Source organism: Trachurus japonicus, chromosome 13, assembly GCF_045865225.1.
Source record: "Trachurus japonicus isolate A0001 chromosome 13, Traja_1.0".
NCBI classification, from domain to species: domain Eukaryota; kingdom Metazoa; phylum Chordata; class Actinopteri; order Carangiformes; family Carangidae; genus Trachurus; species Trachurus japonicus.
In genome coordinates, this window is record NC_140919.1 from 10,589,498 (window position 1) to 10,605,251 (window position 15,754).

Below are 15,754 nucleotides of genomic sequence, written 5' to 3' on the forward strand. Positions count from 1 at the left end.
TTCTTTGTGTTCCTGAGATCCTTCCACATAAAATAGATCCTTTAGATTCTGAACCTGCTCCATGTTTCACCGTGTGTGTGTGTGTGTGTGTGTGTGTGTGTATGTAGATGTACGGTGTGTATTACGCCACCTCCTTCCTGGATCTGTACCGGACTCCTCACCTGGTTCACTCGTCCTCCCTCAGTCTCACCGTCACCGTCGACTCTGACGAGCAGTATCTCTTCCTGGTGAGTCCAAGTCTTCTATTTACCCGCTTTATTTCACTGCACTCGAACGCCTCACACCTCCTCCAGGTCTGGATCCAGGTCTCGAGTGTCCGCTGGTCCCGAACAAGTTGTGGTGAACAGAAACTAATGAGAAAAGGAAAATATGGGAGAAATAATTAAAAATTAAACATATTAATTTTCAGCTGTTTGAAAATGTTCAGTTCTATTTCTAATATCAGATTTTCCATATTTGTTGTTCACACTTTAAAGAGCATATTGCAGGTTAAACCCATGCTTAGCGTTAGCGACGTTTTAACGGTAGCCAGCATTAGCAACGTTTTAATGCTAGCGACATTTAAACGCATTTTACCACTCGTTAGCGTTAGCAACATTTTAACGTTAGCCAGCATTACCAACCTTTTAGTGCTAGCGACATTTAAACAAGTTTTACCACTTGTTAGTGTTGGCGACGTTTTCACGTTAGCCAGCATTACCAACCTTTTAATGCTAGCGACGTTTTAACGCGTTTTACCGCCCGTTAGCTTTAGCAATGTTTTAACAGCGTCATTTTAACATTAGCCGGCATTAGCAATGTTTTAACGCTAGCGAGGTTTGAACACGTTCTACCCCTCGTTAGCGTTAGCGATTCTTTAACGCATAGCTAGCTGTATTGCTCACTTATTAGCTTGGGGGTTGAAAGCTAGTTGCGCTTCACGTCACTTCTGCAACCACCACAAACTCAATAATTTACCATGTCCATGATAAATTAACACAATCCAAAACTGCTGTAAACTGACTAAGCTACGTTAGCGGCTAGCATACAACTCCCTCTTGTGACGCAATATGATGCAATGTTGAAAAAAAAAAGCGTTTTTAGCCGCTTTGCTCAAAACCGCCACTTTTTCGGTTACATTTTAAATCCTCTATCAACTTTTCAAATGGTATTTTTTTTTAGACAAGATTACACACACCCTGCAATATGCGCTTTTAACAATGAACCTGAAATTAGTTTTCAACAAATCCTCATCTGAAGTTTTGATATAAAGTCAACAAACTTTTATATATATAGATATGAAAACATCCGGTCAACAGATGTTTCTCATCTTAGTTCTTTAATCACATTGTTATTATTGTTTATACGTTGTTTGGTGTGGGTGGAAGGAGAGGTGCATCATGGGATACACAGACACATTGAAGCTTTAGTCAGTTTTAATGAACCCACCTTGGATCATCTACAGGTGATAACAGGTATTGATTCCATGTGACAGAGATGGGGACTCGAGTTTGTGAACTTAAGTCGCACCCACAGAGACTTAAGACTTGACTTGGACTCGTGCCCAAAAGACTTCAGACTCTCAGAAACATGCGGTTCCAGAAAGGTTTTGCTGCACATAAAGATGTGAGCTATACCATCCAGATCTTATGACCTATAATTAACAGCCTAAATCATTTTCCATGTTGTTCATCTGGGTTTTCTGAATTCAACAAAGCAAAAAAAAAGAGAAAAGGCCAGTGCAGAGTTGCAGAGCAGCCTTGATTCTTTCTCGACTCAGAATACAGTTTCCTTTAAAGGAAAGCTTTCATTGTGTGTTTTCTTCATATTGCATTGCAATATCCTGTTTAAAGTGATCATATAATAAACAACTAACCAATACTGTATAGATAAAGGAAGGAGTGATAATAACCTACAGTAAATGCTTTGAATCTCTTAGATATAGTAGTAGAGAGTAGTAGAGTAATAGAGTAGTAGAGTAGATGCAGTATCCTTAGTAGACCAGATAGCAGCAGATGATAGAAGGGTCATTTTATTTTTTAGAGACTTGAGACTTGACTTGGACTTGCAAAAAAAGACTTGTGAACATCTCTGCAATGTGACCTCAGGGAAACATTGATGATGACAGACAGTATTGCTCAGCATCAGTTGTGTCGTCCGTCTGCAGGTGCGTGTGGTCTCTCCGTTCCTCGGCCCTCCCTCCGACTACTGGGTGGTGAAGATGATTCCCAACGAGCGGCTGCCGCCCAGGAACCTGCACCGCGTCCGGGTCGACAAGACGCAGGCCACGCTGAAGTGGCAGCCGCCGTACGACGCCCCCAACACGCCGCTGGTACGACCTCATCGCACGTTTATCATGGCGCTGGTTCTAGGAAAAGAAAGTGAATGGGATTTCTCTGCATTGTGTTTTGGATAATGGAAGAAAATCAGATCTGTGGCTAAAACAAGTTTATGATACTTAGAAGTTTTGTTCAGCGACATCATTTTCACATATGAACACCTTTTATACCACATTTGAAGCTTAAAGCGATAGTTCAACATTTTGGCAAATTGGCCCATTGCCATAATCCCTATAGTCATAGCAGTAGGTTTGTTACCTTTAATTGTCGGTGCAAGCTGTTTTTAGAACGGCGGAGCAGAGCCGTGAGCTGCTCAGAGCTACGCTACGGAGGCTCATGGGATTTCTTGGTTTCCCTCATCAAACTCATCAAATACACAATCCAACAACTCCACAACGCTCTGGTGGACAAGTTGTGAGCTGCACATTCACCACGCTATGAGATAATAACACAACGTTACCACACAGAGTTGTTTTAGAGGGAAATACATGCAAAACCGCTGATGCGCGTTGCCTTCAGGGACAGTTTTTCATCAACAGTCTCTGCATTTCCCTCTAAAACAACTCTGTCTGGTAACGTTGTGTTATTATCTCATAGCGTGGTGAATGTGCAGGTCACAACTTGTCCACCAGAGCGTTGTGGAGTTGTTGGATTGTGTATTTGATGAGTTTGATGAGGGAAACCAAGAAATCCCTTTAACCCCATTCAAAAACTTGTGTGTGTGTAGACGTATGCGATCCACGTGCGTGACGTGATCCGTAAAGTGGAGCGCGACTACAAGATGACGACGCAGAACAACACGGTGGAGTATCAGCTGAGAGACCTGGAGCCGGGTGGTCGCTACAGCGTCTCCGTCCGGCTGCGCAACATGAGCAAAGAGGCCAGCTTCACCCTCAGCACAGGTACACACACACACACACACACACACACACACACACACACACACACACACAGCTTCACCCTCAGCACAGGTACACACACACACACACACACACACACACACACACCACAGCTCAGGAGTTGCTGCAGTATTTCAAGTTAATGAACCGACCAGAAAGTTACATATGACAAAGATTCTTTACATATCAATTAAACTCTTAATTTCTTATTTCTGACAAACCTATACATTTTTACATACTATATACTGTATACGTATATAAAAATATATACTCATATTGATATTCACCATGTCCAGCATCAGCAGCAACTACCACTAACAAGAACGTGATAACAATTAGGACAAAAGAAAAGAACAGAAACAACTCAAACTGTGATTTGACCAAATTTGTGACCTTTTTATAACAATTATTGATACAAAAATTAATTGATTGGTTGAAAATTTTGAAGATGTATCGGACAAGAAATACATTTTAAAAAATGACAGAAGATAAAACAAAACAAAATAATAAATAAAACAGAAAGAACAGAAACAGAAAACAGAAAGAAATAGAAACAGCTGTTGACTTGTTTCACTTGATGTAAAGGAGGAACTTTATTTATTTGTTGATCATTTAATTGGTTATAAACGCACTCTTAAATCCATAAATAAAGATGAAATGAAAATATAATCAATGCCAACTTCCTGTCTCTTCCTCCTCTTTCCTCCTCTTCCTCCTCCTCCTCCTCTTTCCTCTTTCCTCTTTCCTCTTTCCTCCTCCTCCTCCTCCTCCTCCTCCTCCTCCTCCTCAGTTCCTCTCCCGGCCCCTGAAGCTCTGAAGATCCTGACGGAGAAGGATCACGTCTTCCTGTTCTGGAAGAGTCTGGCCGTGAGAGAGAAAGGATTCAACGAGAGTCGGGTGAGACGTTTCATCTCTGTAGTTGATCAGTCGCCTGAATAGAAACCTGACGCCGCTGTGAGGCCTTCAGGTGTTTGATAAACAACCGTATACATCCTCAAAGTCTCAGATTAATGGAATAATTGACCCTTTGTCAAGTCCCGCCCTCCATGGTTACTGTTGCTAGGTTGGACAAACAATGGCCACAGAAGGGTTAACTCCCATTGGAAACCATTGAAAATTAGGCAGCTTTAAATTGCTTGTAAGGAAAATTTGAATTAACTTATACATCAGAAAAATGGTGTCCGTGATAGAAGACAGATGTGGCTAAAGAGAGATTGAACGGGCATTACATGACTTTTCCTAAAACTGGGGAAAAATCATTGTTTTGGTCACTCGCTAGCTAGCTAACGTTAGCTACAAGCTAACGCTTAATCTCCGCCGATCTCCCGTTTCTCCTCGTAAAACTTCACAAAGTTCAAAAGACATTAGCAACGTAATGTAACGTAACGTAGCAAATGTAGTGAGCTAGCTACAAGTTACTCGACATGAAATGAGGCTTCACTACACTGAAGCTACCCACCAGAGAAATGTAGCAAGCTAAGCTACAATAAAATGACAAAAGTAGCTTAGCTACATCAAAGCTATATTTTTCACATCAAACCAACTTCATTCCAAGTCATTGCTCTCTAGTGATCAATAAAACTTTAAGACAAACAGATCGGCAAAAAATGTTCATTTTAATAGTTTATGCTATTTAAATTAGTTATTTTAAGTCGTTTTTGCCGAAAAAATTGCTGTCTACCTATCTCGTTACGTACGGTTGCATCCCAAGGTTGTCCAACCTTAGAACAACACGTGACATGGGGAGAAGAGCTCTGATTGGTGGATCAGGGGTCAATTGTCACAAAATGAATTTTTTCAGATATGATCAGAAAACACAGAAGTGGATTGATTTTGATTTGTTTATTTAAGTGTCATGCACATTTCTTAAGACGCTAAGGGACTGTTCGTTATTTATCATCAGTGCCACCGGAGGGATTCACGGGACTTTTTTTTTTTTTTACATGACCCCCCTGTCGGAGTCAGTAAATTTTAACATGACCCTGCATTAAGCCTTATCAAAAGATACATGACCCCCCCCAGCCATCGACACGATCGCATCACGTAGCGCGTGACACTACATTATTTCATTTTGACAACCATGTGTGCAACACCTTCTCATCACAATGCCATTTATCAGCTGTTATTAAAATCCAACTCATCAATAACAGAATCGCGATTTTGGACCAGCTCACATTACACAACAAGCCATTAACAATTAATCCACACTCAAACCGAAGCAACAATAATGTGAACTGCACTCAACAACGTATTATTACAAGGTTTACGACAGATATGATAGACAACTGTGTGTGTGTGTGTGTGTGTGTGTGTGTGTGTGTGTGTGTGTGTGTGTGTGTGTGTGTGTGTGTGTGTGTGTGTGTGTGTGTGTGTGTGTGTGTGTGTGTGTGTGTGTGTGTGTGTGTGTGTGTAAGAAAGAGAGAGAGAGAGAGAAAGTCTGTAACCTGCTAGCTGTTAGCTACCGTAGCTCAGGCGTCGGTCTCCCGTCAGGTAAAAGCTGCCGTTTATTCCTGAAATGAAGCTCATGAAGTTGTCTCCGGTACAGTTATCCATCACTGCAGTTGAATTAGCCGCTAAACTGCTGGACGCTAAAACCGAGGGGGCGTCTGTTTGTTTACAATTCACGAAAGCAACGTGAACGTACGTGCTGCTCAGACTATGTAGAGTTACGCAATGAGGCAGCGTAGCCTCTGTACGGTACTGAAGTTAAACTCACTCACCCATAAAAGACGTGCTAAGCCGCGGGCGAAACCCTTATTGAGTTCTTGGCGAAGCGGTTAGCATCTTCGCCTGCGGTGCGGGAGACTCGGGTTCGAACCCCACTCAGGGCAGATCAGAACAATATAAAATAACGTTGTGATTTAGGGGCCGTGGCTCTCATTGTCATCAGTGCTTGCAGCTTTGAAATGTCCCGTTTTTGTTTTGTTTTTGTTTTTTTGCGAGCATTGCAGTGTCCTCCAGACAAATTGTTGAATGACCCCCCCTCGCTGACCTTTTTTTTTTAGTGGACCCACCCCTCAACAAAGAATATTATGACATGACCCCCCCCCATTTTCCTCCGGTGGCCCATTCCATAAATAACGAACGGTCCCTAAGCGTGAAGTACATACATTCAAGAATGACTAGTGTGTCATCTTTAAAGAAAAGAAAGGAGAAAAAACAAAACAAAAGAAAATCAGACAAACTTGTTACAAGATATACAAAAAAACATAAACAGGACGGGCAGTGAACCTTCCTGCCAAAGTGCCAGATCTCAGTGTGTTGATATAGTGGGGCAGATAACTGTAATAATCGTTCACTTCTGGAAACAAGCACCAAAATTGGCACACATACTCCTTAGGGATTGCTCTTTTGATAAAACCTGTTAGCCACCTAAAAATTAAAGATGGCGGCCATTTTTCAAGATGGCCGCCATTGAATATAGCCTACAGTAAAATTGCATTTTGGACTACAATCGCAAAGACTTGTCCTATTTTAATGATCTTGGTATCAAATAATACATTTTTTCACTATGCAGAATCCAAATTTGGACCCATGGACTTACTCACTGGCTTCCTTGTACCATATATCAGTCCTGGAATCCTAATATTCTGCTAAATTAGAGGTTCATGTTACGTCTGACTCGGCTAAAATGCACGGTAGTGTATATCGTAGTAGTGTTAGAGGTTTAGTATGTGTAGCATATTCCTGTACTAGGCTTCCAAGCTGGACATGACACAATTAGGTGTGTATGTGTGTGTAGGCCCCCACATACTCGGGCGTACTTGACTCCACGGACTCAATGCGGACCCAAAGCGGATACAGTAATATTGCATTTCGGAATACAATTGCAAAGACAGAAACTTCTCCTGTTCTTCATCCTCCTCCTCCTCCTCTCAGGGCTACGAGGTGCACGTGCACGACAGCGTGACCAACCAGACGTCGTTCCTCGGCAACACCACGGAGACGTACTTCCGTATCGGCAGCCTGGCGCTGGGACACAACTACACCTTCTCGGTGCAGGCGCGCTGCCTGCTGAGCGGCCAGCTGTGTGGCGAGGCGGCGCTGCTGCTCTACAACCAGCTGGCGCCAGGTACCATGGCAACACTAAGTACAAGTGACGGCCAACTACATAGTAATGTCAAGTTTCTCATCAAGACTAAACGTTACACATGCTCTTCATGCCTTGAAGTTTTTTTGGGGAAAGGCCAGAATTTTCCTCCACCAGATCTTTGACCGTTATTTCTGGGCTATTTCTACGCAATCAGTCGTTATTTCTGGGCGATATTTCTCAACGTTACTATGAAATTTATCATGTATTAATTGTTATTTCTTGACATTATGACGCAAATAATTGTTATTTCTTGACATTATGGCGCAATTAATTGTTATTTCTTGACATTACAATACAATTAATTGTTATTTCTTCACATTATGACACAATTAATTGTTATTTCTTGATATTATGATACAATTAGTTATTATTTCTTCACATTATGATGCAATTAGTTGTTATTTCTTGACATTACGACGCAGTTAATTGTTATTTCTTGATATTATGATACAATTAGTATTTATTTCTTCACATTATGACACAATTAGTTGTTATTTCTTGACATTACGATACAATTAGTTATTATTTCTTCACATTATGACACAATTAATTGTTATTTCTTGATATTATGATGCAATTAGTTATTATTTCTTCACATTATGACCCAAGTAGTTGTTATTTCTTCACATTATTATGCAATTAATTGTTATTTCTTTTTTCTTTTCTTTTTTTAAAGTATCTTTTTGGGCTTTTAATCAAGAGTACCCGTATGCAGGGACATGGGGGCCGCCATTAGCCCAGATCCATACCGGAAGTCACGACCGGAAGTTGCTCTTCTTCGTGTATATTATTTCTATGTAGATAAAAAAAATAACTCAGTAAATCAATGGTCCATAATAAAATATTGTTTTCCAGCGGATATCTTAGTTACAACATGATTGAATATATATATATATTTAAATATTTTTTTGCATGGATCGTTTATTAAGTTATTGAGTTATTTAAAAAACGCTGCTAACGGCTAACAGCTAGCGCCGAACGGCTAACGGCTAGCGCCGAACGGCTAGCGGCTAACGGCTAACGGCTAGCACCGCTCCTGCTGACAGCAGACCAGAGAGAGAGAGAAAAAATAAATGAAATGTGGTTGGTGGGTGCTTTGGTTAGGGTTAGGCAATGAAGAAAGGAGTTGGTTAAGTTTAGTAAAAAGAGCAGGTAGAGGCTAGACAGGCCAGAGAGAGACGAAGAAGAGCAACTTCCGGTCGTGACTTCCGGTATGGATCAGCTGGGCTAATGGCGGCGCCCATGTCCCTGCACACAGGTCCATCTCCTTTTAATGGAGTTATTTACAGTTGAGAGAGACAGGAAATGGGGAGGCAGAGAGAGGGGGAATGACATGCAGTAAAGGGCCTCCCGATGCGGGATTTGAACCAGGGAGGACTGTAGCCTCTACATATGGGGCTCTCGCTCAACCTACTGCGCCACTTGACGCCCCATTAATTGTTATTTCTTGACATTATGACACAATTAATTGTTATTTCTTGGCCATTTCTTGACATTAATAATAATAATAATGACACATTTTATTTATAAAGCGCTTTTCCAGAACTCAAAGACACTGAACAGGAAGTAAAAAGTAACACAAGAAACACAGAGAAACATTCTCAAACATTAAAAGCAAGTTGAAGAGGTTTTGACAAAGTGGACAGGTCAGAGCAGCTGCAGATGGGTTTGGAAAGAGACATTATGACGCAATTAATTGTTATTTTTTGACATTATGACACAATTAATTGTTATTTTTTGATATTATGACGCAATTGTTATTTTTTAATATTATGACGCAAATAATTGTTATTTTTTGACATTATGACACAATTAATTGTTATTTTTTGATATTATGACGCAATTAATTGTTATTTCTTGACATTATGACGCAATTAATCGTTACTTCTTGACATTATGACACAATTAATTGTTATTTTTTGATATTATGACGCAATTAATTGTTATTTCTTGACATTATGACGCAATTAATCGTTACTTCTTGACATTATGACACAATTAATTGTTATTTTTTGACATTATGACGCAATTAATCGTTATTTCTTGACATTATGACACAATTAATTGTTATTTTTTGACATTATGACCCAGTTAATTGTTATTTCTTGACATTATGACGCAATTAATTGTTATTTTTTGATATTATGACGCAAATAATTCTTATTTTTTGACATTATGACACAATTAATTGTTATTTTTTGATATTATGACGCAATTAATTGTTATTTCTTGACATTATGAAGCAATTAATTGTTATTTTTTGACATTATGACGCAATTAGTTGTTATTTCTTGACATTACATTGTTATTTCTCGGCCATTTCTTCACATTATCACGTAATTTGCGGCCTGTGAATAAAGGGCTACCATAAAAAGTGGGTGAAGTACTGACGATGACCTGTGTTTCTCTCCCTCCCTCCCCCTCCAGGCGCGAGCGACGCCTCCACGGGCGCGGGCCACTCGGGCGACATGGCGGCGGTGGTGGTGCCCGTGCTCTTCCTGCTGCTGCTGGGCGTGTGCGGCAGCTTGGTGGCGCTCTACCTGCGACACCGCCGGCTGCAGAACAACTTCACCGCCTTCGCCAACTCCCACTACAACTCCCGCCTCGGCTCGGCCATCTTCTCCTCCGGGGACGAGCTGGGTGAGGAAAACTCCCCCCTTTCCTTTCCCTTTCCCTCCCCCCTTCCCTTTTCCTCTCTACAAACCAGGAAAAACGTCTCAGATTCTCTCGTTATCGTTCAGGTTTATGGATTCGTACAGATGTTTTTATGGTTAAACTAAAGCAGCTCAGACAGATGTTGAAGACGAGTTTAACTGTCACAGGAATAAATAGATAAAAAGTTTAGTCTCCGTATCAAAACTGGAATTTACTGTGTATGATTTTCTGTTCTTACAGCTGAAGTATGATGATGTTGTTTCCTTATTACACGTCGTCTACACAGATAAATAATGATGAAACTACATTAAAATAACATAAGATTTATTTCAAGATGATGCATTTTTATTTCATAACATCCTTTCTTCCAAATCCATCTTAATCATATTTCACTGCTTTATATATAAATATAGATTATTGAACATTGAACATCAGCAGGTGATAAATAAAACTCCAGTAGAAACTTCACTTATACCTGGAACACAAAATACAATAATCTACTGTAATTATGTATAAAAACACCGAAAAATACAAAACACAACAAAACAATTGTATTTTATTTTCTCTTGCTCTTTTTTTTTTGTCCTGTTTGTCCTGCTTGTTTTATGTCGTCAGGTTTTTGTTTTGTTCTATGTTTTGTTCGTTTTTTTGGTCAGTTGTGTTGTCAGTTTCTAAAATTTGTAGCTATGTCACTGCCTGTTTCCATTAAATTCATTTAAAGAAAAATATATTTTAAGTATTTTATAAGTATATTAAAAGTATTTTAAGGGGCATCTGAAATATATATATAATATCATCATGTATAATAATATCATAATATTAAAAACTGCAAGAAAAAAAGTAATACTTCAAATTAAAGTTACGGTAAATGAACCCATATACCGGTATGTTTGTATATTTTATTTTCATTGTGTTTTACTACACAATGAAATTTAATATCTAACTAATATAATAATATTTAATATTGTGATATTCAGGCTGAACTGTATCGGGACATATTGATCAAAGTTTAATGTTAGTATTTTCTGATTATGAAGTTTTTTTTAATTTTTTTTTACTAAAAATAGAAGCTGAGAAACGACAACGAGCTTTTAAGACGCTAAAAGAAAAGGAAATAAAACTCTCTAACAGAGCTCTCCAGTATCTTTAATCTGATCCATTATCAATATTGAAATGTATTGATTATTTATCTTTATCTTTATCTCCTCCTTTTCTTCTAACCCTCCCTCCCTCCTGTTCTTCCTCTCCAGGTGACGATGATGAAGATGCTCCCATGATCAGCGGCTTCTCGGACGACGTTCCCATGGTCATCGCGTAGCAACACCTCCCTCCTCCTCCACCCGTCTCTCTCTCTTCCCTTCTCTTCTTCCTCCTCTTCCTCCTCTTCCTCCTCTTCTTCTTTGCCATGGGACCCCACCCACCCACTCCCCCCCTCCTCCCTCCCCCTCTCCCATCCATCCCTCTCCCTCCAAAGTCACAGGAAACATGAAGAAAAATGGAAAAGTGTAAAGAGAGAAAGAGATATTTTTCAAATATACAATGCACTTTTTTTTGGATGCGCAATAACTTATTTTTTATAATACTAAATATAAATATATATATATAAATATATATATGTATGGGGTCAAAAAAAAAGGACTGTGAGGAAAAAAAAAAAAAGAAAGAAAGAGGTGGACACTGAAACAAACTGTGAAGGATTTGAGTTTGTGGAGCGTGCCAGGGAAAAGAGAGACCCTATCTGTAATGCAAACTCACCATCCATAGGAGCGGTTCATTGCTTAAAGCCAAAATAAGCGTCCAGAGACTGGAGGATATAGAAAAGCAAAAAACTACACACACACAAAATAAAAATGCAGAAAATAAATCCATATTTAGATATTATGCTGTAAAGAAAATGTACAAATTAGAGAATAAAGGGGAGCAGTGAAGCGTTGTTACATTACATTATGTAGGGGGATAGTCTGTGTGCGATGTGGACGAGAGGCGGATGAGTTCAAACTGTGTTTTTTTTTTTTTTCATTTTCTGGATCTGAATCGTCGTGTCTTCGATCACCGGTTTGGACGAAACTGTTGATTCTTGTAAAAACGTTATTTTGAAAAAAAGAAAAGACAAAAAAACAAAAAACACAAGTCTGTGTCACTCAGCTCAACCAAACAGATCAGTGAGTGATTGGATTGTTATTGATTTGACTCGTTCGTTGGCACCGCATCCCGCCGTCGTCGTACAGTAGATCTATACACTTTTTAATTTCCCCACCACCAGCACACTGTTGTACTGTTGTACTGTTGTACGTCTGTTTGTAGAGGCAACACGCCGCCGCCACCACCACATCCCCCCGCTGCCCCCGCTGCCCCCGACACGATACACTGCAAAAACTCTGAATCTTTCCGAGAATATTTGTCTTATTTCTTGTCAAAATGTCTCATTTCTAGTCAAAACTAATCTCTCTCCACTTACATAAGACTCGTCACCTAAAAATTAACTTGTTTTTAGATCATTTTCACTTGTTTCAAACTAATTTTCACTTGAAATAAGTAGAAAAATCTGCCAGTGAAAGCAAGTTTTTTAATGCTTGTAATAAGAAAGAAAAACTTGCTCCACTATCAGATTCTTCTACTTATTTAAAGTGAAAATCTGCTTGAAAGACGTAAAAATTGTCTAAAAACAAGCTACTTTTTATGTGATGAGTCTTATTTTAAGTAGAATGAGATTAGTTTTGACTAGAAATGACATTTTTGACTAGAAATGAGACAAATATTCTTGGTAAAATGTTGAGTTTTTGCAGTGTACTGTACAACGTTATGATAGGAGAAAATCCCTGGCTTCTGAGGGGGGCAGTGAATCCCTCACAGCGTTGCCAAGACGAGCGTGACTATTTGTAAATATTTGGGCTTTTAATAATATGTTCTCTCCTTGTGATGATGATAATGATGATGATGATGATGATGATGCTGTACCATATCATTCTGTAAAATGTGTAATTTTTTCTTTTTTTTTCTTTTTCTTTTTCTATTTTCTTTAATTTTAAATCATTCAGGACCACAAATTATCGTCCCCAGCATTTTGCCATAGCTGTAGTCGTAGAGGAAATGTATTTGGGGTTCTCAGGGAACTGTGTCGGAGCGGACACCAGCGCAGCACCAACACAACACCACCAACAACAACAACAACAACAACAACAACAACAACAACACCACCCAGGCTTAGGCAGCACTACTGTCCATCCACAGCTGATAATTATGAGTCAGGTTCAGCTCAACTGGTTTAGAAACAAGATTTAAAAATAATAATAATAAAAAAAAGGGTTTCATTCATTTATTCATTCATTAATTCATGCAGGAGTAAATATTTCTCACACACATAAACACACACACACACATTGGTTTTGGTTTTTGGTTTTATTTGCCCCCCGTTTTTTTTTTGTTTTTTTTTAGGTATTTAGTCGCTGAGATTTCAACAGCTACGTTAACGTCTTTATTCACCCAAAACCTGGATTTAATCAGATATCGTTACACTGGAGAAACTTTAACACTAAATAACCAGAAACATTAATCTTCATTGTACATTGTTAAACTCAAAAATGAACAGTCCTGTGGAGCTAATTTGTATCGAAAATTATGCTGAATAACGAGTAAAAATTGATCTCATTGTAGCTACTTGGAAAAAGCAAAGCAAAGCTCCATAAAACAAGGATAGAAACAGTTCACATGAATCAAAGGAGCGTGACTGGACCTCAAAGTTTCCTCCAAGTTTTTATCAATAAATGGTTGGCACGGTGATTATTAGTCTGACTATTTCAATTTCATTCTCAATAAAATTCAGATTTTAGGTTATTTTCATTGATTATTATTTGTTTTAAATGTAGTTTATGCCACAAATACATAATTATAAATCTGAAATTTGCCACTTCTGCTTCGACTTTGGACTTTGTTAATTCCCTTTCCGCCTCCACTAAAGCCGCTTTGAAATCTCAGAAACTGATATCTAAAAAAAAATTCAACCGAGTCAACATTTATTTTTTAAATGTCTATAAATTTCCAGATGTCTGTGAGAAAATGTCTAATTTCTTTTAATGTTTTTTGTTTAATCCCAGTAAAACCCAGTGTTGATGTTAATCTCTTGATCTCGCCCCCCCCCCCCTCCACCTGACTCTGCACTATTAGTCCATTAACTGATGATATTTGTGTTTTTGCCTCTCAGCTTGAGCCATTTGAACCGATGGTGTTCTGCTCTTATTGACCTTGTTTTGTTTTTTGTTTGGTTTTTTTCGTCGAGATGTCTTCATGAATGTATTTTATACTTGTTGAGGTATTGTCCCAGATCATGATGCTACTGTCACCACCTGTGAAGCTGATGCACACACCACTCCCACCTTGTAAAGCTCCCGTTCTGCTCGTGCAGTCAAACTTCAAGCGGTTGCAAACTCCAAAAAAGCTCAAACTTGATTAACCCAGAGCGGCGTCTGGTCCGTTCACGTTCAGCCATGTTTGCTTTCTCCCCTTCCTTCCTCTCCGCGTCGTCATCCAAACGGTGTCTGTACTGTACTAACATTTAAAAAAAAAAAAAAAAGGTTTCCTCAAGACTCAAAAGCTTGATTTCACTCGGCTCTGTTCACGACTTTATTCTGTTTCTTGGCCTTAAAAGAAAAACACACACACAAAAAAAAACAAAAAAAAAACGATGTTTCTGGCATTGATGCTGTTTTTTGCTCTGTGGAGTTTCCGATTTTGTGTTGTGCCACATAATGCCTTATTAGAACACATTTGGTTTCTATGTAACGGTACTGTTTGTATGATAGGACACAAGTGCACATGCATGCATACACACACACACACACACACACACACACATGTACACACACACTTTACCCATACATAAGGCTGAGGAGGAGTTTTCTTGTTAGGGCATTTGGTTAACTTTGTCAGATCACTGCTCCTTTCTGCGTCGGCGGCTGGAAGCTGCCCACCTAGTCTGTTTTTTTTTGTTTTGTTTTGTTTTTTTAGTCAGGTTTTACTCATGTACAAAGTATAATTATTGGTTATTATGTGATCGTTTGCTCCCCCCCACTTGTCTTAATGTCGACTCTTGTCAAATAGTTTGCTTCAAAATGTCGTTTGGCACAGAGTTTAATCATGTTGGACTTGGCCATGTTTGAAGATGATGTTAATGTCTTGCTTGCTTATCTCAGAGGTTGCAAGAAAAATGAGATGTTCGGAGAAAAACAGTGTGAGGTGTTTTAAAAACCACTTATACTGAAATAAAACTTGCTGAAAATTAAACTCCGTCCTCCTGTGTGTTTTTTTTGTTTTTTTTACCGCCAGAAAAAGATGAAGAAATAAAACTCAACACTTGGTGTGAAGAGAAGCTGAAGCGTCATGTGATCAAAGTCCAACAGGTTTACAGTAAACAGATGGTGGTTCAGTCATGTGTGATGATTCAACGGTTTTACTGAGCCCTGCTGGATGAAGCCGGTCAGAATAATGATATTGTTTTACAGACTTTGATTATAATTGATTGATTAATTGGCTGCACATTCATAAAACACTAATTGAATTACGAGTTTAACCCCAAGGGCCGGTTCTAATATCACTCACACTCGTACCATTTCAAAGCAAGCTATAAAAAATATTATATTCTACTGTGATTGAGGTCATATTTTTCACCTACATCTGATATCAAATTACAATTAATTTTTAAACGTTTTAAAGCTACATTGTGTAGGAATTCCTCCCATCTAGTGTTGCGGTTGTATATCGCAAGCATATCAATCGTATTTTTCATGCTGCAT

The 15,754-nt window shown here is 38.9% G+C and overlaps 1 protein-coding gene across 1 annotated transcript in view; it reads left to right on the forward strand.

The window, feature by feature from the left end:
- The window catches only part of sorl1 (sortilin-related receptor, L(DLR class) A repeats containing), a 128,287-nt gene extending 116,227 nt beyond the window's left edge, over positions 1-12,060 (forward strand). Inside the window, exons 42-48 of the mRNA XM_085794812.1 lie at positions 108-227; positions 2,147-2,311; positions 3,046-3,220; positions 4,008-4,114; positions 7,097-7,289; positions 9,738-9,950; positions 11,216-12,060. Coding sequence (XP_085650938.1) covers positions 108-227; positions 2,147-2,311; positions 3,046-3,220; positions 4,008-4,114; positions 7,097-7,289; positions 9,738-9,950; positions 11,216-11,283 — 1,041 coding nt within the window. The 3' untranslated portion in view covers positions 11,284-12,060. The remainder of the gene's footprint in view (positions 1-107; positions 228-2,146; positions 2,312-3,045; positions 3,221-4,007; positions 4,115-7,096; positions 7,290-9,737; positions 9,951-11,215) is intronic.
- Positions 12,061-15,754: the final 3,694 nt, after the last annotated feature.